The sequence below is a fragment of the Osmerus eperlanus genome, chromosome 12 (assembly GCF_963692335.1).
Source record: "Osmerus eperlanus chromosome 12, fOsmEpe2.1, whole genome shotgun sequence".
NCBI lineage: Eukaryota > Metazoa > Chordata > Actinopteri > Osmeriformes > Osmeridae > Osmerus > Osmerus eperlanus.
The window spans coordinates 7,285,346-7,313,121 of NC_085029.1; the positions used below are offsets into that span (position 1 = coordinate 7,285,346).

General features: G+C 43.7%; 3 protein-coding genes across 3 annotated transcripts in view; 1 reads left to right on the plus strand and 2 right to left on the minus strand.

Moving 5' to 3' along the window:
• Positions 1-9,294, plus strand: part of bsk146 (brain specific kinase 146) — a 12,490-nt gene extending 3,196 nt beyond the window's left edge. Inside the window, exons 2-5 of the mRNA XM_062475279.1 lie at positions 4,039-4,305; positions 4,602-4,804; positions 5,154-5,345; positions 5,618-9,294. Of these exons, the coding sequence (XP_062331263.1) occupies positions 4,134-4,305; positions 4,602-4,804; positions 5,154-5,345; positions 5,618-6,349 (1,299 nt within the window). The 5' untranslated portion in view covers positions 4,039-4,133 and the 3' untranslated portion in view covers positions 6,350-9,294. The remainder of the gene's footprint in view (positions 1-4,038; positions 4,306-4,601; positions 4,805-5,153; positions 5,346-5,617) is intronic.
• A 7,967-nt stretch (positions 9,295-17,261) lies between these two features.
• On the minus strand, positions 17,262-19,005 carry LOC134031839 (zinc finger protein 658B-like). The gene has a single exon (XM_062475574.1). It carries the CDS (start codon positions 18,905-18,907, stop codon positions 17,459-17,461), a length of 1,449 nt encoding a protein of 482 aa, XP_062331558.1. The 5' UTR covers positions 18,908-19,005; the 3' UTR covers positions 17,262-17,458.
• Positions 19,006-26,215: 7,210 nt separating this feature from the next.
• LOC134031840 (zinc finger protein 239-like) lies at positions 26,216-27,539 on the minus strand. Its single transcript, XM_062475575.1, has one exon. It carries the CDS (start codon positions 27,439-27,441, stop codon positions 26,413-26,415), a length of 1,029 nt encoding a protein of 342 aa, XP_062331559.1. The 5' UTR covers positions 27,442-27,539; the 3' UTR covers positions 26,216-26,412.
• Positions 27,540-27,776: the final 237 nt, after the last annotated feature.

Sequence of the window (27,776 nt, forward strand, 5' to 3'; positions counted from 1 at the left end):
GGACAGAATCCAGAACAGTGGTCTCGGTTTTTATTAGGATGAGAGGATTCTATAGATCAAGGTGTTTGCATGCTTCTCAGCAAGCAGCTACAATTATCACCTGTTTTCCCCTGCAGCCTGTAACAGTGTCTTATATGATGGAAGGGATCTGGACACTGAGCTGTTTAGCAGCATCGTCAGTGTAATGATACATGTGTTCTCATCAGGTATGTTAGTTTGCTCCATTCTAGTCCTGGTCCTAGTCCTTGTTTTGGTTGCTGGTCCTGGTTGAAGTCCTAGTCCTAGTTCTAGTTCTAGTCCTAGTTCTGATCTTGGTCCCTGGTCCCAGTCGTCGTTCTAGTCCTAGTCCTGGTTATAATCCTGGTCCTGGTTCTGGGCCTGTCCTAGAACCCAGATGGGTGTTGTGCAACCCAGCTCAGGCAGTCTGCTGGAGAAGCATCCAGACCCTTCATCTCCTGCTTCCTCAGCCAACAGATGGACCACACTTCCTGTTTCACCCGGCATGTTCATCCAATCTTTCTTGTGCTCACAGCCAATCACAAGACAGAACTGCCAGGTGACATCCAATCATTTGCCAGAGTTGCCAGATGCGGGTCCTATAGTGTGAAGCTATAACATGATTATGCAAGTCATGATGCATGTTTACTTATGAATCTTGCACTACATTACCTTAACTGGATTATGCTCATTTGCACTGCCGACTGTTATTTACAGTACCAACTGTTTACATTTGCATTTTGCACCGTACTTCTAACTGTAATATGCAATCACTTTCCACTGCACTTTTACACTTTTTTAGGATAGCTTCTGTCCATACTTTATTGCACTACACTGTATATCCTGCACTTACTGCTATTGCACTTCTGGTTAGACCTAAACTACATTTCGTTGCCTTGTACCTATACTTGTGTAATGACAATAAAGTTGAATCTAATCTAATACTGATGGTGTTGTGCTAGTTTTAGCACAAATAGTTCTTAGGAGTGATTGCTGTTTCACTATGCACCACTCTCTCCCTCTCTCCCTCTCTCCCTCTCTCCCTCTCTCCCTCTCTCTCTCTCACTCTCTCTCTCACACACACACACACACTAAGGTTTTGATGGTTGTCAGGCTGCTTCTCCACACTCAGAGCTGACATTGGCTCTGACCTGATGACTCATCCAGCCATGATTCTGATCCTGCTCCCGATCCTTTTTAAGCACCGAGAGGAGATATCTGCCTACACACACACACACACACACACACACACACACACACACACACACACACACACACACACACACACACACACACACACACACACACACACACACACACACACACACAACAACATAGACATCCACACACACACATTTACACAGACACACACATGCAGACACATATTTACACACAGCCAGAGAACATACAGAGCTGTGCAACTGCAGCGCTAAGTAATCCCTTCCCATCTCAGGCAGCAACAAACACTATTTACAACCCCTGCAGAGCAGAGACACAGCTCCCTGGACTAGTGTCTGTTGGTTTGAGTGTGTGTTTACTGGCATGTGTGTGTGCTGGTGTTGGTGTGTGTGCGCATGTTTGTCAGACACAAAAAGGAGGACAGTCGGTTAACACCACAGCAGTGTCCAGCCCCCCCCAGCCTCTCCCAGCCTCCACTCCCCAGCCTCCCTTCCATTGATCACATGAACAGAGCCATCTCTCATCATCTGCTGGAGTCACACGCTCCCCTGTGTGCCTCACGCCACCAATACAGGCACAATGAAGACATGCTGGCAGACTGCATGTGTGGGTGTAGGTAGGTGTGTGTGAAAAATTGTGTGTTTGTGTATGTGTGTGGGAGAGAGAGTGCGTGTGCGTGTGGGAGAGTCATGATGCATGTTTACTTATGAATCTTGCACTACATTACCTTAACTGGATTATGCTCATTTGCACTGCCGACTGTTATTTACAGTACCAACTGTTTACATTTGCATTTTGCACCGTACTTCTAACTGTAATATGCAATCACTTTCCACTGCACTTTTACACTTTTTTAGGATAGCTTCTGTCCATACTTTATTGCACTACACTGTATATCCTGCACTTACTGCTATTGCACTTCTGGTTAGACCTAAACTACATTTCGTTGCCTTGTACCTATACTTGTGTAATGACAATAAAGTTGAATCTAATCTAATACTGATGGTGTTGTGCTAGTTTTAGCACAAATAGTTCTTAGGAGTGATTGCTGTTTCACTATGCACCACTCTCTCCCTCTCTCCCTCTCTCCCTCTCTCCCTCTCTCCCTCTCTCCCTCTCTCTCTCTCACTCTCTCTCTCACACACACACACACACTAAGGTTTTGATGGTTGTCAGGCTGCTTCTCCACACTCAGAGCTGACATTGGCTCTGACCTGATGACTCATCCAGCCATGATTCTGATCCTGCTCCCGATCCTTTTTAAGCACCGAGAGGAGATATCTGCCTACACACACACACACACACACACACACACACACACACACACACACACACACACACACACACACACACACACACACACACACACACACACACACACACACACACACACACACACACACACACACACACACACACACACACAACAACATAGACATCCACACACACACATTTACACAGACACACACATGCAGACACATATTTACACACAGCCAGAGAACATACAGAGCTGTGCAACTGCAGCGCTAAGTAATCCCTTCCCATCTCAGGCAGCAACAAACACTATTTACAACCCCTGCAGAGCAGAGACACAGCTCCCTGGACTAGTGTCTGTTGGTTTGAGTGTGTGTTTACTGGCATGTGTGTGTGCTGGTGTTGGTGTGTGTGCGCATGTTTGTCAGACACAAAAAGGAGGACAGTCGGTTAACACCACAGCAGTGTCCAGCCCCCCCCAGCCTCTCCCAGCCTCCACTCCCCAGCCTCCCTTCCATTGATCACATGAACAGAGCCATCTCTCATCATCTGCTGGAGTCACACGCTCCCCTGTGTGCCTCACGCCACCAATACAGGCACAATGAAGACATGCTGGCAGACTGCATGTGTGGGTGTAGGTAGGTGTGTGTGAAAAATTGTGTGTTTGTGTATGTGTGTGGGAGAGAGAGTGCGTGTGTGTGTGAGAGAGAGGTCAAGAGAGAGTGTGTGTGAGGACTAGAGAGAGTGTGTGCGCACGTGTATAGCATGTTTGTGTGTGTGTGTGAGAGGACGAGAGCGTGTGTTTGTGTGCATTTTGAAGCCCACAAGGTCAGCTGGATCAGGACAGGTGCGTTGCTGTGCTACAGTTACTTCAGGGGAAGAGAGCACATTGACGGGTGGTGTTGTAACGAACACCTTCGTCTCCACCTTGGCCCTGCACGTTTCTCCGGCTGTCTCGTCCGTCACACAAAGAAAGATGAACCGTCAATCGGCTCGCATGTCAGGCTTCCAGGACTGAGGGGGAGAGAGGATGACAGACTCCGGAGCTGTCTAGGAGGGGAGAGGGAGGGAGGGGAGAGACGGAGATAAAGAGAGAGAGAGAAAGGAAAACAGACACGGAGAATGGGAGAGAGTGTTCTGCACACTGAGTTACGTACGTTGTGCGTGTGTGTGTTCTCACTTCCACGTAGGTATGGATGCAGACGAGCAGGTCATATCGTCTTGAAAACGCAATTCCGGAAGGATTCGGTTGCGCCTGCAATCTGTGGTGCGCGTTTGCACAGTTCTGTGTACGTGTGCTTGCGTGTGTCTATGTGTGAACACATTTTTAACACCCCATTCAAGCTACTGAGCGGTGGTATTAGATTCTGTCAAATTGAATTACTTTTGTGTGTGTGTAGTGCTGAGGAAATGTCGAGTCACGCCACAGATCACAGCTAATGCAGAGACATCAGAAGGACGTTTCGGGGGGGCTTTCAAAAAGATCAATGCCGGACGGTTTTGTTGTTTGTCTCAGGCATTTTCTTTTCATTCGTCGTTCCGTGAAAAACAAATGACATTGGTTCTCTGACAGCCCTGTGTGTGTGTGTGTGTGATTTCCTTCCGCAGTAACACCAGCTGTTGGTCACTGCTCCTGTCCGTGACGAGCGTCGTCGCCCCCCCCCCCCCCCCGGATCCGCCCCCTAAAGCCCCCTCCCCCCAAGATGAGCTTGTCTCCGGGGGTGTCGCGAGCCTCCATGGACATCCTGGACGAGCTGCAGCTCATCGCTGCTCAGAACCTGGAGAGGTTAGAGGTCAACAAGTACTATGAGGTCATCAGGGAGCTGGGCAAGGGCACGTACGGCAAGGTGGACCTGGTGGTCCACAAGATCAGAGGTGAGGATGTTCACACGCACGCTATACACACACACATACCCGCTATACCGATAATACAAACGTTGCACGCACACACACACACACACACACGTTATAAGCACACAAATGCACATGCTATACACACACACACACTACACAAACTATACACACTACAAACTCTGCACACACTGCAAACTCTATATACACAGTCACACTACACCTACTCATACACACACATATACACACACAATACAACCCCAACACACACAATATACACACACCCCAACATAAACAACAGCATGTATTTGTATCCCCAGGCACGAAGATGGCCTTGAAGTTCCTAAAGAAGAAGAGCACCAAGCTGAAGTCGTTCCTGAGGGAGTACAGCATCTCCCTCTACCTGTCCCCCTGCCCCTTCATCATCAACATGTTCGGCATCGCCTTCGAGACGGACGACTACTACGTGTTCGCCCAGGAGTACGCTCTGGCAGGGGACCTCTTCGACATCATCCCTCCACAGGTGGGACTCATCCCCTTCACTCCTGGAAACCTGTCACCGTGGTTTCATGTCTGGCTGGTCGGCTTTGACGGTGGCGTTTTGTGTGTGTGGTGCCGTGATCCGTTTGTCTCTCTCTCTCTCTCTCTTTCTCATTGTCTCTCTCACACACACACTCATCCCCTCTCTCACCATCTATCTCTCACCCTCTGTCTCCTTTCCTCTCCTTCTCCATCTCACTCTCTATGCCTCTCTCTCTGCCTCCCCTCCCTCCCTCCCCTTCTCTGTGTGTTCTTTCTTCTCTCACTCTCTCCTTCCATCTTCCCCTCCTCACTAACTCTCTCTCTCCCTTCTTTCTCCGTCTTCCTCACAGGTGGGTCTCCCGGAGGCGATAGCGAAGAGGTGTGCTCACCAGGTGGCGCTGGCCCTGGACTACCTCCACAGCAAGAAGCTGGTCCACCGAGACATCAAGCCGGAGAACATCCTGATCTTCGACCGGGAGTGTCGCAAGGTCCGGCTGTCTGACTTCGGCATGACGCGCCGCGCTGGCTCTCCCGTCAAACGGGTGAGTGGAAGGAAGGATGAACAACAGAGAGACGGTCTGTTAGGTCTGAAATGGAATGGGGTGGAATGGTATTTATATAAATAGATGTTTTGTAAGTGTCTGGTAAAGCTCTGATCTGTCTGTAAATCTCCCTCCCTTTGTCTCTCTTTCCCCCCTCTCTCTTACTCTGTGTCCGTCTCCCCCCCCCCTCTATCTCTCTCTGCCCCCTTTCCCCTGCCTCCTCCCCTCTCCCCTCTCCCCCCCACCCCCACCCCCACCCCCCCATCCTCCAGGTGAGCGGCACCATCCCCTACACGGCCCCGGAGCTGTGCGACGCGTCCCGCCACGAGGGCTTCAGCGTGGACTACAGCACGGACGTGTGGGCGTTCGGCGTGCTCCTCTTCTGCATGCTCACCGGCAACTTCCCCTGGGAGAAGGCCCTGCCCTCCGACTCCTTCTACCAGGAGTTCGTCCGCTGGCAGCGGCGGCGGGCGGCGCCGTTCCCCTCCCAGTGGCGGCGCTTCACCGAGCAGGCGCTCAGGCTGTTCCGGAGGCTCCTGTCCGTGGAGCAGGAGCGCCGCTGCTCCGTCAAGGAGGTGTTCGGCCACTTCAGCCACACCTGGATGCTGGACGGGGACAACGGCAACGCGGGGGGAGGAGGAGGAGGAGGGAGCGGAGAGAGGGAGAGAGGGGGAGGAGGGGGGAGGGAGGAGGCGGAGGGGACCAGCTCGTCGTCCTCGTCGGGGGAGGAGGACGAGGAGGTGCTGGTGGAGAGGATGAAGCAGCAGACTCTCTCGCCCCCGTCCCCCATGTCGCCTCTCTCGCCCCTCTCGCCCGTTTCGGTGGAGAGGGGGTCCGCGGGGGTGAAGGGAGGCCTGATGGAGCCCGGAGGAGGGCACCACTTTGTCTCCGTCTCCACCACCAGCTCCCTGTCGTCCACCAACAGCTACGAGCGCATGCCCAGAGACAACAACTTGCCTGGCGGACGCATTCTGGTGGCCACGCCCATCGAGATCTGTGTCTGAGAACCCCCGCCCCATGCTGATGTCCTTCTGTTGTCTTACACACACACACACACACACACAGACGGCACATACACACGTGAGCGCACATACACATACAGTGCATACACCGACACACTCACCGCACACACATACAGTCCACATACACAAACAATTACAAACATTTATATTTATACATAAATATACATACGTTTAACTCCTTGAATAAGCTTGACAACAGAGTGGAAATAGACTTCGAATGAATGGATGAATATGCAGAAATATGTGCGAATCTCTCCTGCAGAAAACAGACAAACCCCCTTAGAAGGATCTGATAAAGGTGGCCATGGCAACAGACACACATTCCTTACAAGGGTTGGAAAGTCTTGAAATGTTTTCAAACTATTCTGGGGAGAAGGACATACAGATTTGACAATAACGACCTTTAACCTTTCAGTCAAGAAACACAGGTACATGGATCGTCTGAGAAGACCAAAATGTATTTCTTAAAGCAATATTTTAGGCAAAAAAGACTGAAACTAAAGAAGACATGAGCAAAAAAGAAGGGGGTTGTACAGGATGGTAGAATCAGGTATGGCTTCAGACAAAGCTAAGGAAAGGAGATTTGTATTTTTGAAACCGACTTCAATACAGCTCACGGAAATACCTTGTAAAATGTTCCTAAAGAAGCCTGTTGAGCGAACGACAGTTTTGATGTTAAATGTACTGCAATGTGAAAGTGTGAGTGTGTGTCTGTATGTGTGTGTATCATTGTGTGCTGTGTGAGTATGAATCAGTAATTGGAATCTATTTCCTTTACTTTTCTGCCTTCAAAATTCCTTTATTTATTTGAATTCTAAATATTCAAATTATATTTTTTGTATCATTTTTGTAACGTAAAGTATCTTTGGGCATTTTCAATTTGAATTAGTATCAGGGCTTTTGTGTTTGTGACAACCTCACTTAAGGTGACATTCTGTACATATCCAAATTGAATTGTTCCAGGCCTACAAAGGGTTAAAAGCCTTGCTACGTCGATAAAATACATTGATAAATGTATTTAACAGATAGCAGTAGTTCTGTAAATGGCCACAAACCAAGATGTCCCTCGTTTTCAGAGTATAATTTTATGATCTCTTGTTTTTGCCCAGCTCCTTAACATACAAACATATCTACTTCACAGTCAAAAATATATTTTCTACGCATTTCCTTAAATTATTATTTTCCTGTTATTGTTTCATTTGAAATCTATTACGCCTAAGGAAAGTATATTGTGATACATTTGTGTTATGAGTTAAATCAAGAAAAATACAGTGAAAATGTACACAGTCACATTTTGAAATTGCATGAGTAAAAAAACAAACAAAAACAAAAAAATCTGAAATTTGAACTGGCTTTACAAAACAAAATGTCAAATGTTGTGATGTGGAGTTTTGCTGTAGCACAATTTCTTGCATTATTGTCCTAGAGTGAATATTGTTGTACTAATGATCTCTTGACACAAACTAGGGCTAAAAATCTGAAAGAACAATAATTGTTAGTTTCTTAAATCAATGTATTGTATTTGTAAACTGTTGTTTCCATTTCACCTCAAAAAAAAAAAAAGAAGATAGAGAGAGAGGTAGAGATATTTACACCAAGCATGGATGTCCTATTGGGTGAAATGTTTTGGAACTTCTGGTATAAAATATTATTCGAATTCTCAAATGACTTGTTTGTTTGAAACGAACAGGTTTCAAAAGCAATGCAGAAATCTAGATGTTCTGCATAATTGCCAAACTAAACAAGGAAAACTCAAATTAAAATGAACTCAAGCATTATTAGAAAAACTGAAAAATGCATTGGAATGGTGGAACAGCCATTTTGTATGTGTGTGTGTGTGTGTTTCCAGACATAACTGCATGAATCTGTATGTACTGGGAAGCTATTTGTAGAAAAAGAAACAGTGATTTTGTTGGCTGTTGTTTTGCTGTCACAAGCTGTGGTAGTACAAAATAAATCTGCCCCAAAGTCCCATCTAGTAGTACTTTACCGCAACTTCAGCTCATCTTTAGACTAAGACATACTTTTAATCAAACATTTGCTTTGAGTTCATTTGTGCTGGAGGCACAAATTGCAGTTAAGCTCAGATCAGGCTTCAGCGTCTTCGCCAAACCAGTGGTGTAGTCTACTATGAATTAGTAACCTTAACCCATACTATTTACCAAGCCCACATTTCTTGCCCTGCCATCCTCAAACCATGAATCACTATTCATTTTATAGTGGACTAACAGTGAGAATACACCACTGGCCCAAACTTTAACTGTGTGGAAGAAGAACCAGCCTGAGGCCAGATCTGTGTTGTCTAATTACTACATCTTGTGACAATCCCTGACCTCACCCTGCCCGGCCCTGACTCAGTCAACAATGACTAGTGCTGATACAGAGACAGAGGCTGTTCTGTTAGGCCTGAGGTTGTTGTTTGACATCTAGAAGTAACCGAGCTTGTCAAAAACAGGCTGTGCAGGCTTTTGGTTCAGATGAGCACTAACATTTATATGTACCTGTTCCTGTTTTTCCTTGACGCTGAATAACCGAAGATGTTAATTTGTTGATAAGCAGGCTCTTGGTAAACTTCCACTGTTTACAACCGTTGTGAGAGTTGTCGGTTGAATAAAGGAACGTGCTTGGCTGGACCAGAGGCCTGTATTCGGTAGCCTGGATCTCTCCCGGTCTCTGATGGGTATGATAAACGCTGAGGTCTTCATTTTCTCACCATGTGAACGTGCCGCCAGTCGTGAACATGTAGCTCCTTGTCTTTCTGTCTAGTGGTATGTACATGTTGAAGCCCTATGATTTTTAGTGGAGTTTTAGTGAGTAGACGAACCCAGCGCTAGAACTCGCGTCCGATCACTTTGTCTTTGCAATACAAGTTGTCTTCCTGTAAATTCCAATTTAGTCGACGATTAAAATGAAAATGATCGTTGGAACGTTGGGTGGCGTTGAGCTTTGTGTCTTGTCTGAATGTGTGCTGACCGGCAAACTACTGGAGAGATCGGTAGGCTACATTCTATGGAATGCTGTTTTAGTATAAAGTTAATTAATAAATACATGATATGGCTATAAAATAAACCCTGAAAAATAAGACAGGGGGGGGGGGATTTCGTCAGATATATAATAATTGAATTGCTACATCTATAAATAATTGATTCAAGTAGCAGTTGGTTTTTAGGATTGTTAAATTGGTGAGGTAGCGTGCAAGATAAAGAGAACTGATACAGTCAGTGGCGGTTCTAGACCAATTTTACTGGGGGGGGGGGGGGCAATGTTTAATCAGAGGGGCACATAAAAAAACGGAAAAACAAATTATATTTAAACATTACTTTAATTTTGCTTTACATTAAAATCATACAAATGGCTCTGGCTCTCCCTCTTCCATCTCCTCAGCTCTCTCAATACCCAGATAGCACACATAAGTCTTGACGACGTCGGCCCGACGTATACAACATACATCGGGCCGACGTCGTATGGACATTGTTTTCTCATTGGCAAGACGTCGCCGAGACGTCGGCATTTGATCGAAACTGACCTCCAGACGATGTCGGGACGACAAATCAAAACTGCACCAACCGGCCGTTCTACAGATATTTCCTCTTAACTACTAGCTCTACATTTGATTATATATTTAATTACTGTATATCTGAAATGTCACTTAGCAAATGAACATACAATGGGCTATTAGCAGTAGCTAGCTGATTCAACCTGGATTTTCTGTGTGTGGGTATTATAATGAAGAGACACAATTCAAGTTAATGATCTTTTATTATCAGACTGGATGTTGATGCCATCAAGCTCTTAAAAGAACTCCAACACAGAAAAGAGAGAACAACGGAACAGAGAAACATAAATATATACAGCTTTGCCTACAGTTCCGCGTCTTCCATTGGTCTCCGCCACCCTCTGACTCTGTCTTGACTCCCTTGGTTACAGTAGCTAACTGCCGAAATTAGAAGAAAATAAATCCAACATATCACTGTTAAACCAGCCTATGTGTATGTAGACCTAGGTTACTTATTACAATACAACACTTTGACATAACATGTATATGTTTATTTTGCTCTATTAGCTACACTTTTGTAAAATGTCTGACCAGTGTGTCGAGAGCTAGCCTAGCCGGTTGGGGTCCCTTTGCGCTAGCTCTGAAGCCTAGTTCATTCAAACCTAGCTCATTACAATAACTTTACACATTGTTGTAGGCATAGGCTAAAAGCAACATACTTATCGCAAAACCTTAGAAGTAGATATTTTTCTACTTCCATTTACTTACCTAACAACGAATAATACTGCTCCTTCTATGTGAAGATAAATGATGGTTTAAAAAGTCTCTCGAGATATGCTTGCAATACAACACGGAATGAGCATAATGGAACGTTCTTCCTGAAACAGTCAGTGATGAGCCGACGATGAGCCGACGTATCTGCGACGTTTGAAATAGAGCACAGAGATGAGAAGAAATCCGATCATCTGCCGATGCTTATCCGACGTTATGAATAGAACACAAGGTTTCGATCTTAAGCCGATGTCGGCAAGACGTATGCGTGCTATCTGGGTATATGTTTCTCTCACTTTTTTTATTTACTGGGGCAAAAAAGGCTGCAATGTCCCTTCCTCGTTTCATGATGTCTACTCGAAGAAGAAAAACGTGTAATTTTCAGTCAGCTTAGGGGGGCCACAGGGGGGGCCAGGGACATTTTTACAGGGGCACTGGCCCTTGTAGTCCCCCGTGTAGAACTGCCCCTGTACACAGTAGCCTACTTCAATGCATACATGGTGAAAATAATGGGGCATTTAGTTGTATTAAACATAGATAAACACAGCTCTATTTGAACATTTCAGGTATGAAGGAGGTGGAGATTTCCTATGTGCTTATGCTGATCACATTATCCATTTCCTTATCATCTGTTCATACAGCCAACTCCAGAATTACTGAGTTGATATAATGACGCTTTAAAAATTATAAATAAAATAATGAATTGTTATATAATGCTTCATTACAATAACTTTTTTATTAGCCTACTTGGTTTAAAACGTAAGTGAAGTTTGCGATCATGCCTAATGGTGTGATCTGATAGTTAACTGACACCAACTATAACACTTTAATATACTGGCATTGGCTATAAATTAAATATCAAGATGGCTACACTTTCCTGCAGAATATCTAGGTCTGCTCTTATTTTGACTCTCATACATGCTTTTATGCGTGCCCCCCCTTGTGAAAAAAATGCCCACCCATTTAACTTGTTCTGGAGCCGAGTCTGAACGACTCCTTTTAGGTCGTCGTGTTATTTAAACATTCTCTCCAATCTGCAGATTGAAAATAGGCTTCTTATAAAACCCACAACTCAGCTTAATTTTGTAACTCTGTTACATTACATTTACTTTTAGTCATTTAGCAGACGCTCTTATCCAGAGCGATTTACAGTAAGTACAGGAACATTCCCCCGAGGCAAGTAGGGTGAAGTGCCTTGCCCAAGGACACAATGTCAGTTGGCATGACCGGGAATCGAACTGGCAACCTTCGGATTACTAGCCCGATTCCCTCACCGCTCAGCCACCTGACTCCCTACCCCGTTAGTAAAGAGACGGACACTTTCTCCATTAAGGAGAGGTTAACAGTTTGCGAGCCCTGTAGCTGTTTGATGTTTTTCAATCCGTAGACATTAGCCTACATGTGAAACGTCACATTTCCATTGCAAGGCATTTCACAATGCATTTCAGAGACAGTAGCCTATAATAAAACTGAATAAAATCGCCTCGGAACGCAACTGGAAAGAGTGTGCGCGCGTATGGGAATTCTGGCAAGGAGTGAAATTTCGGCACAACACCGGATATAGCTAAGATATACCACCTAATGGAAGACGTAGCAGTGTTAGTGATTGTTAGTAGGAGAATTCCCATTCACCTACCTGTGAGTGCAGCAGGGTTGCCCACTCTGTGCAGAAACACCTACCTGTGAGTGCAGCAGGGTCGCCCACTCTGTGCAGAAACACCTGTGAGTGCAGCATGGTCGCCCACTCTCTGTACAGAAACGCCTACCTGCGAGTGCAGCAAGGTCGTCCTCTCACTGGCGTCCAGCAGCTCCTGCTCCGCCACCTTGCGTCCTCTCTCTGTCTGCTCAGCTTCGCCTGCAGCAGTGCGTTACTGCGCTCCGTCATGGACGACTGCTCCTTTAGCTCCTCCTGCACCCTGCTGGAGTCGTCCATGAGGTTATACTACATCAGGGGTGGACAACCCTGGTCCTCGAGAGTCCTGTCCTATTCAAAAAATGTTTTTGTACGTTTTTAGGGAAACGTTGTAATAATACAACGTTGGGCCTAGTTGGTAGCAGAATTTCAGCATTTGCTCTCATACTGTCAGAACAAATACACAAAACAACTAATGGTCAATTTTGAGTGTGGATTGCTTACATAGCACTATAACAGTACATGTCATAAATAATAATCACCCAACAGTCATATTTTGATAAATCTGAATTTATTTTAAAAAATAAAACGCTGGATAAATATTATAAAAACAGAATGAAAATGTCAAAGACCCCAGGGTCCATTGTTCACGTGCAATGGTAACACCCAAAAGCAGATCCTTTCCTTTGAAAAGCAGAGACGGAGATTGCACTTTCTGCAGAGCGTATTAGAAAATCATTTTATGACGTGTCTGCAACGTCCTCTCGTTGTCTTCACCGGAAATGTGCGACCATGTCCCTGCGCACATCCGTTGGTGGTTCACATGCCCTCTTGGCTGGGACCCCATTTGGTGGACCCCCATTACCTGAGGATGGTCTCTTCGGAGCAGTCACAGGTCTCTGAGGTGTCACTGTTATCGTCGTCAAAAGGCTCCCACTGGCTGAAGATGGCCGCCCTCTCTTTGGTGTGTTGACAGCTGTGTTTGTCAGGATGAGAGAGGAAGCTAGTTGCGCCTGAAACAGTCTCCTGTTCAACATAATTTTCTTGGGAATATTGAGAGCCTTGCAGTCCTGTTTGTAGAGGAGACAGGCGTTGATCACAGCAATGATAATAGTGTGCCAGAAGATGTAACTGTATCAGCGGCGCGATTTCATGAGGAACTTGTATTTGGCTCCAAATGAGTCCAGCAAATCCACACCGCCCATGTATTTGTTGTATTCACCCACAATATGAGGTCTCTCAACTTCAATGTAGGATTTGGTGGCTTTGTTCCAGCGTTGAATCTTTTGCACAGGATCAATACCAGCAAAGGATGACACAAGTGGCTAGCCTAATGTGCTCTCTACTTAACATTCTAAAAGGAAGATACAACCCCCCAGATCTCTTACATCCCCATATTGCAGACCATTCACACCTGTCCCAGAACAATGCACCATACATGCAACCCCCACATTCCAAAACATTTACACTTGTCCCTGAACAACCATCCTCCAAAGCATTCCACAAACAGTATCTGCGTTGTGCAACAAGCAGATATTTGGGCAAACAAGCAAAGTCCAGATAAAAAAAAAAAACAGTTGACTATATTTCACTGCTAACATAGAAATAACATTGATTTAGAAATCTTCAAATCTGGTCTAAACTGAAAATGATAACAAATAACCCATTTGTAAAGTGTGAATCATCAAATACATTATATTTCTGTAAGTATTTATCCTGTATCTGAACATTCGAGAATGGTAATGTCTCCATGTAAAGTGCAAGGTGCAATTGCTATTTTAGCTACCATTTTGACCCAACGTAAAATTACAACAAAGACAAATCAAGCTGAAAATCAAATGTGATGCATGATTTCCACAATAACTTAGTATTTACACAAACTACATATTCTAACAATCACCCAAAAAATTATTTCATGGAATTTACTTACTTCAATGTTGATATATCCAGTCAAATTAACCCTCGTGCTGCCTTCGGGTCACATGACCCAAAGGTTCATAACGAACCATCGTTGTGTTTACCCAATTTTACCCAATACAAAAACAAATTAAAATAATTTTCTTTTAACCCTCGTGCTGCCTTCGGGTCACATGACCCAAAGGTTCATAATGAACCATCGTTGTGTTTACCCAATTTTACCCAATACAAAAACAAATTAAAATAATTTTCTTTTAACCTTTGCAATGTGGGGGGTCTGAGACAGCCCAACGGTTAAAAGAAAATGCTTCACTTTGTCTTTGTATGCGGTAAATCTGTCGCAATACGACGGTGGGTCACAATGACTGATGGGTCAGAATGACCCGAAGATAACACAAGGGTTAACCTTTGCAATGTGGGGGGTCTGAGACAGCCTAGCTGTTAAAAGAAAATGCTTCACTTTGTCTTTGTATGCGGTAAATCTGTCGCAATACGACGGTGGGTCACAATGACTGATGGGTCAGAATGACCCGAAGATAACACAAGGGTTAAACAAGGAGATTCGCTTCCAGGAAAGTTGGCTGGTGGATTGAGTTCACGGCCTTATAGCCAGATCTATATACACATTTAGTATCCAATGGCATTGCAAGGCAATACAATAAGACCCAATGTCTATGAAAACGTGGTCTTTTCAAAAAGATTTTTGGAAAATGTGTTTTTTTGGAGAGCTAAATGTGATGTTGTAATATTACAACAAGGGGACTTACAGGGTTAAAGTAAACGTGAATGTTTTTGATCACATTAAGTTGACTTGTTTCTTGATCAGTCATTATTTGATAGTTTTGCACTGTGCTTCCCTGACCAGTGTCTGTGGAGGAGGGTCAGCAGGGCCAGCCTTGGATATGTATATCATCGAATTTGTATTCGAAGATTCCAGTGAGATAGGAGAGAAACGTGTAAACTGCCCTGTTATCAGGCTATCATCTGGTAAATAGGACAATAAATCCCTTTGTTTCACCATACAGGCTCATGACCCTTGACTTGCAAATGTGAATACAGAGAATGTGTCAGTACTCTACAACATTGGATGAAGATCAGTGTGCATTGGACTGGTCATCAGCAACATCATTTAAGATGCATTTTACACATTCATGAGCACAAGGGACATTTTATGGCGAGAATAACATACTTCTAGAAACATGTCAAAAATGTAGTGAAATACAGTTTACAGTGATGTATTTTTGTCACTAACTCTTGTTTCATGCTCACAAGTAGTTTGGAAACAAACTTCACCCAATTCAGGTGACCTGTCACAAAACAATAGATATAGTATCTCAGACAACTTTATTACCAACAAAGCTAACAGTACTTCAATATAGAGTAAATATTGACGGACCCAACATATTGAGTCAGTATTGTCTGAAATACAGTTAGGTCCATAAATATTTGGACATTGACACAATTTTCATCATTTTGGCTCTGTATACCACCACAATGGATTTGAAATGAAACAATCAAGATGTGCTTTAAGTGCAGACTTTCAGCTTTAATTTCAGGGTATTTACATCCAAATCAGGTGAACGGTGTAGGAATTACAATACATTTTATATGTGCCCCCCCCCTTTTTAAGGGACCAAAAGTAATTGGACAATTGGCTGCTCAGCTGTTCCATGGCCAGGTGTATTTTATTCCCTCATGGGAGTTCGTTATTTCATTGACAAGGAGCAGATAAAAGGTCTAGAGTTCATTTCAAGTATGGTATTTGTGTTTGGAATCTGTTGCTGTCAACTCTCAATATGAAGTCCAAAGAGCTGACACCATCAGTGAAGCAAGCCATCGTTAGGCTGAAAAATCAAAACAAACCTATCAGAGAGATAGCAAAAAAGAAAAAAAGAAAGAACGCACTGGTGAGCTCAGCAACACCAAAAGACCCGGAAGACCACGGAAAACAACTGTGGTGGATGACAGAGGAATTCTTTCCCTGGTGAAGAAAAACCCCCTTCACAACAGTTGGCCAGATCAAGAACACTCTCCAGGAGGTAGGCGTATCTGTGTCAAAGTCAAAAATTAAGAGAAGACTTCACCAGAGTAAATACAGAGGGTTCACCACAAGATGTAAACCATTGGTGAGTCTCAAAAACAGGAAGACCAGATTAGAGTTTGCCAAAAAACATCTAAAAGACCCTGTACAGTTCTGGAACAACATCCTATGGACAGATGAGACCAAGATCAACTTGTACCTGAATGATGGGAAGAGAAGAGTATGGAGAAGGGAAGGAACTGCTCATGATCCAAAGCATACCACCTCATCAGTGAAGCATGGTGGAGGTAGTGTTATGGTGTGGGCATGTATGGCTGCCAATGGAACTGGTTCCCTTGTATTTATCGATGATGTGACTGCTGACAAAAGCAGTAGGATGAATTCTGAAGTGTTTCTGGCAATATTATCTGCTCAGATTCAGCCAAATGCTTCAGAACTCATAGGACGGCGCTTCACAGTGCAGATGGACAATGACCCGAAGCATACTGCGAAAGCAACCAAAGAGTTTTTTAGGGCAAAGAAGTGGAATGTTCTGCAATGGCCAAGTCAATCACCTGACCTAAATCCAATTGAGCATGCATTTCACTTGCTAAAGACAAAACTGAAGGGAAAATGCCCCAAGAACAAGCAGGAACTGAAGACAGTTGCAGTAGAGGCCTGGCAGAGCATCACCAGGGACGAAACCCAGCGTCTGGTGATGTCTATGGGTTCCAGACTTCAGGCTGTCATTGACTGCAAAGGATTTGCAACCAAGTATTAAAAGTGACAATTAGATTTATGATTATGTTAGTTTGTCCAATTATTTTTGGTCCCTTAAAAAGGGGGGGGCCACATATAAAATGTGTTGTAATTCCTACACCGTTCACCTGATTTGGATGTAAATACCCTGAAATTAAAGCTGAAAGTCTGCACTTAAAGCACATCTTGATTGTTTCATTTCAAATCCATTGTCGTGGTATACAGAGCCAAAATGATGAAAATTGTGTCAATGTCCAAATATTTATGGACCTAACTGTATATACATGAGGCCCCAGGTTTCTACCCAGTCTGACACAGCTTTCCCTCCATCATTACAGGGGTAGAGCATCTTTCCTGTGTTCTGTCATGTTGGACTGTAGATCTGGTGTTACTTCATGTACTGTCCCAGTAGGTGTATGCCAGTAGTTCTTCCAGCTGTGGGTCATACAGAAGGTCTCTCAGGTGGTGACTGCTGGGACAGCTTGGCCCCAGACATCACTGCTTTGTTTTTGTTTTATTATTGTGGATACGCAGGTGACTCTTCAGATTGCCATTTGTTTGACCTGAATAGTCACAGTGTGGGCAGCTGTAGGGCTTCTCTCCAGTGTGGATTCTGCAATGAACTTTGAAATCCCAGCTCTGTATAAAGGTTTTATCACAAAGGTCACAGCTGTAGGGCTTCTCTCTAGTGTGGATCCTGCTGTGAACTGTCAATTGGCCAGATTGTCTAAAGGTTTTACCACAGAGGTCACAGCTGTAAGGCTTTTCTCCGGAGTGGATATACATGTGGCTTTTCAGACTGCTGTTTGTTGCACAACTATAGCCACAGAGGTCACAGTAATAGGGCTTCTCTCCAGTGTGTGTCCTGCGGTGAACTGTCAATTGGCCAGAATGGCTAAAGGTTTTATCACAGAGGTCACAGCTGTAAGGCTTTTCTCCGGAGTGGATATATATGTGGCTTTTCAGCCTGCCATTTGTTGTACAACTATAGCCACAGAGGTCACAGCTGTAAGGCTTCTCTCCAGTGTGGATCCTGCTGTGAACTGTCAATTGGCCAGGTTGTCTAAAGGTTTTACCACAGAGGTCACAGCTGTAAGGCTTCTCTCCAGTGTGGATCCTGCTGTGAACTGTCAATTGGCCAGGTTGTCTAAAGGTTTTACCACAGAGGTCACAGCTGTAAGGCTTTTCTCCAGAGTGGATATACATATGGCTTTTCAGACTGCCATTTGTTGTACAACTATAGCCACAGAGGTCACAGCTGTAGGGCTTCTCTCCAGTGTGGATTCTGCAATGAACTTTGAAATCCCAGCTCTGTATAAAGGTTTTATCACAAAGGTCACAGCTGTAGGGCTTCTCTCTAGTGTGGATCCTCCTGTGAACTGTCAATTGGCCAGGTTGTCTAAAGGTTTTACCACAGAGGTCACAGCTGTAAGGCTTTTCTCCGGAGTGGATATACATGTGGCTTTTCAGACTGCTGTTTGTTGCACAACTATAGCCACAGAGGTCACAGTAATAGGGCTTCTCTCCAGTGTGTGTCCTGCGGTGAACTGTCAATTGGCCAGAATGGCTAAAGGTTTTACCACAGAGGTCACAGCTGTAAGGCTTCTCTCCAGTGTGGATCCTGCGGTGAACTGTCAATTGGCTAGAATGGCTAAAGGTTTTATCACAGAGGTCACAGTTGTAGGGCTTGTCTCCAGTGTGTGTCCTGCGGTGAACTGTCAAGTGGCCAGAACGGCTAAAGGTTTTACCACAGAGGTCACAGCTGTAAGGCTTTTCTCCAGAGTGGATATACATATGGCTTTTCAGACTGCCATTTGTTGTACAACTATAGCCACAGAGGTCACAGCTGTAGGGCTTGTCTCCAGTGTGGATCTTCATGTGCTGCTTGAGGCTACTGGACGAGGAAAGGCTCTTCCCACAGGTTTCACACTGATGTGTCTCCATAACTCAGGTATCTTTTTTGTTCTGTCTGGTCTCTCTGGGTCCTGTCTGGTGTCTAGTCTCTGGAAGCTTGTGTCTCTCAGGTTGAGTCTCTCAGGTTGAGTCTCTCAGGTTGAGTCTCTCTGGTTGAGTCTCTCTGGTTGAGTCTCTCTGGTTGAGTCTCTCTGGAGTCTTAAGATGTCCTCTCTGTCTATTCTCCACCCACAATCAAGCATGATTGGCCAAAAAGGGATCTGGAGGAAACAGTTCTAATTTAATGAGCATTCAGCCTTCACAAAAATGTTTTTTATATATGTCATAAAGTCCACTGTTCATATGTAATGTTGATCAGTTGGTGATCAGTGTTTCTCAGGTGTATTTTGTCAAGAGACAAACACACAACACTGATGACAACTGCATCTCCAGCAAAATACTCCTTCTTAAAGTAATTTGGTTCTTTGACGAATTATAATTTATAGTATAATAATACAAACGATATCATAACACAATAAGCATTACATTGAAATAAATAATACAAATTACTTTGGATTGTAATTGCAAAGTTTGAATCCATTTATAATAAAAAAGGGCCAACTCTATTGCGTGTGTCTCATTTTTCTAATATGAGGATTACGACGAGAGATCAAATTACAACAAATGATATTGTACGGAATGTAAGTCTAGAAGAGCACCACATCTTGGCTGCTCTACTGGCGCGACAGAACGCAGCACCGTAGCGCACAATCGTGACTTGCTGCACACGTGAACGGTAAAATGGATGGAAGTTTACAAGAACAGGAGCACATACCTGGAGAGACACGACACTCTCAGACAACCGCTGCATCTGAAGAACATGAATAACTTTACACTTTTTCACAAAGTGCAAACAGGCTACATTCTTAAAAACAACCACAACAAAACAGTCAGTATGGAAGAAAAAACGGGCTAACTAACCTAGCTAACTAGTAGCATACAGCACCGTGTTGAGCTTCAAACTAAAAACAAAGTTCAGGGCTGCCAACTTTTCAAAAAACATTTTGCCGCGTACAAAGCTATTTTTTTGGGCTCATTCAGCATCCTTACCTTACAGCAACAAAAAAAATAATATATATATACACACACACAAAGCATACATACCAGAAGCCGGGGAAAGGCGGAGGGAAATGCGCCTGGAGGAATGGCTGTGAAGTATCATCGCAAATGTGAGAACAGTTCGAAAATTCCACAGACAGAACCCCCCTCTTGAACCCTCTCACCCTCAGCCTATCAAATTCGAGCCGAAAAATTCTCATATGAATATATTTCAATGCAAAATAAAATTCAGGTTGCTCAAATTCGAGCCAAAAAAATTAGATCTTAAAAAATTGAAACCAAAAAATTAGAGCCGAAAATGTCGATCTTTAGAAAATCCGATTGTAACATCCGGGATACGAAGGTTAGGTAGAGCAATCGAGCCTTAATGCAAGACTTGATCACATCGGACCATCGGACTCACCAGGCTCTGGACTCACCGAAGCATGGTTGTTTTCCCTTAGTCATCATGCGTTATCTCTTCTCCGCATGTTACAATCTGAATACAATCTTTTTCTATGGCTCTGGGTGTCCCTATCTACCCTCGATCTTGTGCAGCTGCTTTGGTCTGAAGATAACCACGCCCCTCTCGCTTGCACGTAGGATTGGAAATAAATACAGCACAGAAATAAATGTGTTTGGAAATATATGTGGCGTTAGGAAATAAAAGTCCCATGAAATAAATAAAAGTGGCATTAGGAAATAAAAGTTGCATGAAATAACTAAATGTCTTTACAAGTAGATAAATGGATTCAGCTATATAATTATATGATGCTATATTTATTGCCACCTTTTTGTAATTTCATGGTTTATTTCATAGCCATATCTATTTATTTAATTTAGAATCAAACGGCATTCTATAACATTCCACTCATATTGATGCAAATTACATCGTATGCACAAAACTGCTGCCAATTGTCGGAACTTGTGTTGCAACAGCATCCCTCATCTAATTCTCACATAATAGATTTGATTTGTAATGCACTTTATATTTGAAGCAAATCTCAAAGTGCTAACTCTCACTGGAAGCAGGCATGAAAAAAGCTTCCAACCACTGCAGATCAATGATGTGTTTTGACAGGAACCCAATACATATATTTTGGGGGCGTTATTTTACGAGCCAGCACCTCGTACTGTCCTTTGTAGTCTCACAACATACCTACAGTAAAGATTAAATACACATATTCTTAAAGTGCAGCATGGTCGCCCACTCTCTGTACAGAAACACCTGTGAGTGCAGCATGGTCGCCCACTCTCTGTACAGAAACACCTGTGAGTGCAGCATGGTCGCCCACTCTCTGTACAGAAACACCTGTGAGTGCAGCATGGTCGCCCACTCTCTGTACAGAAACACCTGTGAGTGCAGCATGGTCGCCCACTCTCTGTACAGAAACGCCTACCTGCGAGTGCAGCAAGGTCGTCCTCTCACTGGCGTCCAGCAGCTCCTGCTCCGCCACCTTGCGTCCTCTCTCTGTCTGCTCAGCTTCGCCTGCAGCAGTGCGTTACTGCGCTCCGTCATGGACGACTGCTCCTTTAGCTCCTCCTGCACCCTGCTGGAGTCGTCCATGAGGTTATACTACATCAGGGGTGGACAACCCTGGTCCTCGAGAGTCCTGTCCTATTCAAAAAATTTTTTTGTACGTTTTTAGGGAAACGTTGTAATAATACAACGTTGGGCCTAGTTGGTAGCAGAATTTCAGCATTTGCTCTCATACTGTCAGAACAAATACACAAAACAACTAATGGTCAATTTTGAGTGTGGATTGCTTACATAGCACTATAACAGTACATGTCATAAATAATAATCACCCAACAGTCATATTTTGATAAATCTGAATTTATTTTAAAAAATAAAACACTGGATAAATATTATAAAAACAGAATGAAAATGTCAAAGACCCCAGGGTCCATTGTTCACGTGCAATGGTAACACCCAAAAGCAGATCCTTTCCTTTGAAAAGCAGAGACGGAGATTGCACTTTCTGCAGAGCGTATTAGAATATCCTTTTATGACGTGTCTGCAACGTCCTCTCGTTGTCTTCACCGGAAATGTGCGACCATGTCCCTGCGCACATCCGTTGGTGGTTCACATGCCCTCTTGGCTGGGACCCCATTTGGTGGACCCCCATTACCTGAGGATGGTCTCTTCGGAGCAGTCACAGGTCTCTGAGGTGTCACTGTTATCGTCGTCAAAAGGCTCCCACTGGATGAAGATGGCCGCCCTCTCTTTGGTGTGTTGACAGCTGTGTTTGTCAGGATGAGAGAGGAAGCTAGTTGCGCCTGAAACAGTCTCCTGTTCAACATATTTTTCTTGGGAATATTGAGAGCCTTGCAGTCCTGTTTGTAGAGGAGACAGGCGTTGATCACAGCAATGATAATAGTGTGCCAGAAGATGTAACTGTATCAGCGGCGCGATTTCATGAGGAACTTGTATTTGGCTCCAAATGAGTCCAGCAAATCCACACCGCCCATGTATTTGTTGTATTCACCCACAATATGAGGTCTCTCAACTTCAATGTAGGATTTGGTGGCTTTGTTCCAGCGTTGAATCTTTTGCACAGGATCAATACCAGCAAAGGATGACACAAGTGGCTAGCCTAATGTGCTCTCTACTTAACATTCTAAAAGGAAGATACAACCCCCCAGATCTCTTACATCCCCATATTGCAGACCATTCACACCTGTCCCAGAACAATGCACCATACATGCAACCCCCACATTCCAAAACATTTACACTTGTCCCTGAACAACCATCCTCCAAAGCATTCCACAAACAGTATCTGCGTTGTGCAACAAGCAGATATTTGGGCAAACAAGCAAAGTCCAGATAAAAAAAAAAAACAGTTGACTATATTTCACTGCTAACATAGAAATAACATTGATTTAGAAATCTTCAAATCTGGTCTAAACTGAAAATGATAACAAATAACCCATTTGTAAAGTGTGAATCATCAAATACATTATATTTCTGTAAGTATTTATCCTGTATCTGAACATTCGAGAATGGTAATGTCTCCATGTAAAGTGCAAGGTGCAATTGCTATTTTAGCTACCATTTTGACCCAACGTAAAATTACAACAAAGACAAATCAAGCTGAAAATCAAATGTGATGCATGATTTCCACAATAACTTAGTATTTACACAAACTACATATTCTAACAATCACCCAAAAAATTATTTCATGGAATTTACTTACTTCAATGTTGATATATCCAGTCAAATTAACCCTCGTGCTGCCTTCGGGTCACATGACCCAAAGGTTCATAACGAACCATCGTTGTGTTTACCCAATTTTACCCAATACAAAAACAAATTAAAATAATTTTCTTTTAACCCTCGTGCTGCCTTCGGGTCACATGACCCAAAGGTTCATAATGAACCATCGTTGTGTTTACCCAATTTTACCCAATACAAAAACAAATTAAAATAATTTTCTTTTAACCTTTGCAATGTGGGGGGTCTGAGACAGCCCAACGGTTAAAAGAAAATGCTTCACTTTGTCTTTGTATGCGGTAAATCTGTCGCAATACGACGGTGGGTCACAATGACTGATGGGTCAGAATGACCCGAAGATAACACAAGGGTTAACCTTTGCAATGTGGGGGGTCTGAGACAGCCTAGCTGTTAAAAGAAAATGCTTCACTTTGTCTTTGTATGCGGTAAATCTGTCGCAATACGACGGTGGGTCACAATGACTGATGGGTCAGAATGACCCGAAGATAACACAAGGGTTAAACAAGGAGATTCGCTTCCAGGAAAGTTGGCTGGTGGATTGAGTTCACGGCCTTATAGCCAGATCTATATACACATTTAGTATCCAATGGCATTGCAAGGCAATACAATAAGACCCAATGTCTATGAAAACGTGGTCTTTTCAAAAAGATTTTTGGAAAATGTGTTTTTTGGAGAGCTAAATGTGATGTTGTAATATTACAACAAGGGGACTTACAGGGTTAAAGTAAACGTGAATGTTTTTGATCACATTAAGTTGACTTGTTTCTTGATCAGTCATTATTTGATAGTTTTGCACTGTGCTTCCCTGACCAGTGTCTGTGGAGGAGGGTCAGCAGGGCCAGCCTTGGATATGTATATCATCGAATTTGTATTCGAAGATTCCAGTGAGATAGGAGAGAAACGTGTAAACTGCCCTGTTATCGGGCTATCATCTGGTAAATAGGACAATAAATCCCTTTGTTTCACCATACAGGCTCATGACCCTTGACTTGCAAATGTGAATACAGAGAATGTGTCAGTACTCTACAACATTGGATGAAGATCAGTGTGCATTGGACTGGTCATCAGCAACATCATTTATGATGCATTTTACACATTCATGAGCACAAGGGACATTTTATGGCGAGAATAACATACTTCTAGAAACATGTCAAAAATGTAGTGAAATACAGTTTACAGTGATGTATTTTTGTCACTAACTCTTGTTTCATGCTCACAAGTAGTTTGGAAACAAACTTCACCCAATTCAGGTGACCTGTCACAAAACAATAGATATAGTATCTCAGACAACTTTATTACCAACAAAGCTAACAGTACTTCAATATAGAGTAAATATTGACGGACCCAACATATTGAGTCAGTATTGTCTGAAATACAGTTAGGTCCATAAATATTTGGACATTGACACAATTTTCATCATTTTGGCTCTGTATACCACCACAATGGATTTGAAATGAAACAATCAAGATGTGCTTTAAGTGCAGACTTTCAGCTTTAATTTCAGGGTATTTACATCCAAATCAGGTGAACGGTGTAGGAATTACAATACATTTTATATGTGCCCCCCCCCTTTTTAAGGGACCAAAAGTAATTGGACAATTGGCTGCTCAGCTGTTCCATGGCCAGGTGTATTTTATTCCCTCATGGGAGTTCGTTATTTCATTGACAAGGAGCAGATAAAAGGTCTAGAGTTCATTTCAAGTATGGTATTTGTGTTTGGAATCTGTTGCTGTCAACTCTCAATATGAAGTCCAAAGAGCTGTCACCATCAGTGAAGCAAGCCATCGTTAGGCTGAAAAATCAAAACAAACCTATCAGAGAGATAGCAAAAAAGAAAAAAAGAAAGAAAGCACTGGTGAGCTCAGCAACACCAAAAGACCCGGAAGACCACGGAAAACAACTGTGGTGGATGACAGAAGAATTCTTTCCCTGGTGAAGAAAAACCCCCTTCACAACAGTTGGCCAGATCAAGAACACTCTCCAGGAGGTAGGCGTATCTGTGTCAAAGTCAAAAATTAAGAGAAGACTTCACCAGAGTAAATACAGAGGGTTCACCACAAGATGTAAACCATTGGTGAGTCTCAAAAACAGGAAGACCAGATTAGAGTTTGCCAAAAAACATCTAAAAGACCCTGTACAGTTCTGGAACAACATCCTATGGACATATGAGACCAAGATCAACTTGTACCTGAATGATGGGAAGAGAAGAGTATGGAGAAGGGAAGGAACTGCTCATGATCCAAAGCATACCACCTCATCAGTGAAGCATGGTGGAGGTAGTGTTATGGTGTGGGCATGTATGGCTGCCAATGGAACTGGTTCCCTTGTATTTATCGATGATGTGACTGCTGACAAAAGCAGTAGGATGAATTCTGAAGTGTTTCTGGCAATATTATCTGCTCAGATTCAGCCAAATGCTTCAGAACTCATAGGACGGCGCTTCACAGTGCAGATGGACAATGACCCGAAGCATACTGCGAAAGCAACCAAAGAGTTTTTTAGGGCAAAGAAGTGGAATGTTCTGCAATGGCCAAGTCAATCACCTGACCTAAATCCAATTGAGCATGCATTTCACTTGCTAAAGACAAAACTGAAGGGAAAATGCCCCAAGAACAAGCAGGAACTGAAGACAGTTGCAGTAGAGGCCTGGCAGAGCATCACCAGGGACGAAACCCAGCGTCTGGTGATGTCTATGGGTTCCAGACTTCAGGCTGTCATTGACTGCAAAGGATTTGCAACCAAGTATTAAAAGTGACAATTAGATTTATGATTATGTTAGTTTGTCCAATTATTTTTGGTCCCTTAAAAAGGGGGGGGGCCACATATAAAATGTGTTGTAATTCCTACACCGTTCACCTGATTTGGATGTAAATACCCTGAAATTAAAGCTGAAAGTCTGCACTTAAAGCACATCTTGATTGTTTCATTTCAAATCCATTGTGGTGGTATACAGAGCCAAAATGATGAAAATTGTGTCAATGTCCAAATATTTATGGACCTAACTGTATATACATGAGGCCCCAGGTTTCTACCCAGTCTGACACAGCTTTCCCTCCATCATTACAGGGGTAGAGCATCTTTCCTGTGTCCTGTCATGTTGGACTGTAGATCTGGTGTTACTTCATGTACTGTCCCAGTAGGTGTATGCCAGTAGTTCTTCCAGCTGTGGGTCATACAGAAGGTCTCTCAAGTGGTGACTGCTGGGACAGCTTGGCCCCAGACATCACTGCTTTGTTTTTGTTTTATTATTGTGGATACGCAGGTGACTCTTCAGATTGCCATTTGTTTGACCTGAATAGTCACAGTGTGGGCAGCTGTAGGGCTTCTCTCCAGTGTGGATTCTGCAATGAACTTTGAAATCCCAGCTCTGTATAAAGGTTTTATCACAAAGGTCACAGCTGTAAGGCTTCTCTCCAGTGTGGATCCTGCTGTGAACTGTCAATTGGCCAGGTTGTCTAAAGGTTTTACCACAGAGGTCACAGCTGTAAGGCTTTTCTCCGGAGTGGATATACATGTGGCTTTTCAGACTGCTGTTTGTTGCACAACTATAGCCACAGAGGTCACAGTAATAGGGCTTCTCTCCAGTGTGTGTCCTGCGGTGAACTGTCAATTGGCCAGAATGGCTAAAGGTTTTATCACAGAGGTCACAGCTGTAAGGCTTTTCTCCGGAGTGGATATGCATGTGGCTTTTCAGACTGCCGGTTGTTGCACAACTATAGCCACAGAGGTCACAGCTGTAAGGCTTCTCTCCAGTGTGGATCCTGCTGTGAACTGTCAATTGGCCAGGTTGTCTAAAGGTTTTACCACAGAGGTCACAGCTGTAAGGCTTTTCTCCGGAGTGGATATACATGTGGCTTTTCAGACTGCTGTTTGTTGCACAACTATAGCCACAGAGGTCACAGTAATAGGGCTTCTCTCCAGTGTGTGTCCTGCGGTGAACTGTCAATTGGCCAGAATGGCTAAAGGTTTTACCACAGAGGTCACAGCTGTAAGGCTTCTCTCCAGTGTGGATCCTGCGGTGAACTGTCAAGTGGCCAGAATGGCTAAAGGTTTTACCACAGAGGTCACAGCTGTAAGGCTTTTCTCCAGAGTGGATATACATATGGCTTTTCAGACTGCCATTTGTTGTACAACTATAGCCACAGAGGTCACAGCTGTAGGGCTTGTCTCCAGTGTGGATCTTCATGTGCTGCTTGAGGCTACTGGACGAGGAAAGGCTCTTCCCACAGGTTTCACACTGATGTGTCTCCATAACTCAGGTATCTTTTTTGTTCTGTCTGGTCTCTCTGGGTCCTGTCTGGTGTCTAGTCTCTGGAAGCTTGTGTCTCTCAGGTTGAGTCTCTCAGGTTGAGTCTCTCAGGTTGAGTCTCTCTGGTTGAGTCTCTCTGGTTGAGTCTCTCTGGTTGAGTCTCTCTGGAGTCTTAAGATGTCCTCTCTGTCTAGTCTCCACCCACAATCAAGCATGATTGGCCAAAAAGGGATCTGGAGGAAACAGTTCTAATTTAATGAGCATTCAGCCTTCACAAAAATGTTTTTTATATATGTCATAAAGTCCACTGTTCATATGTAATGTTGATCAGTTGGTGA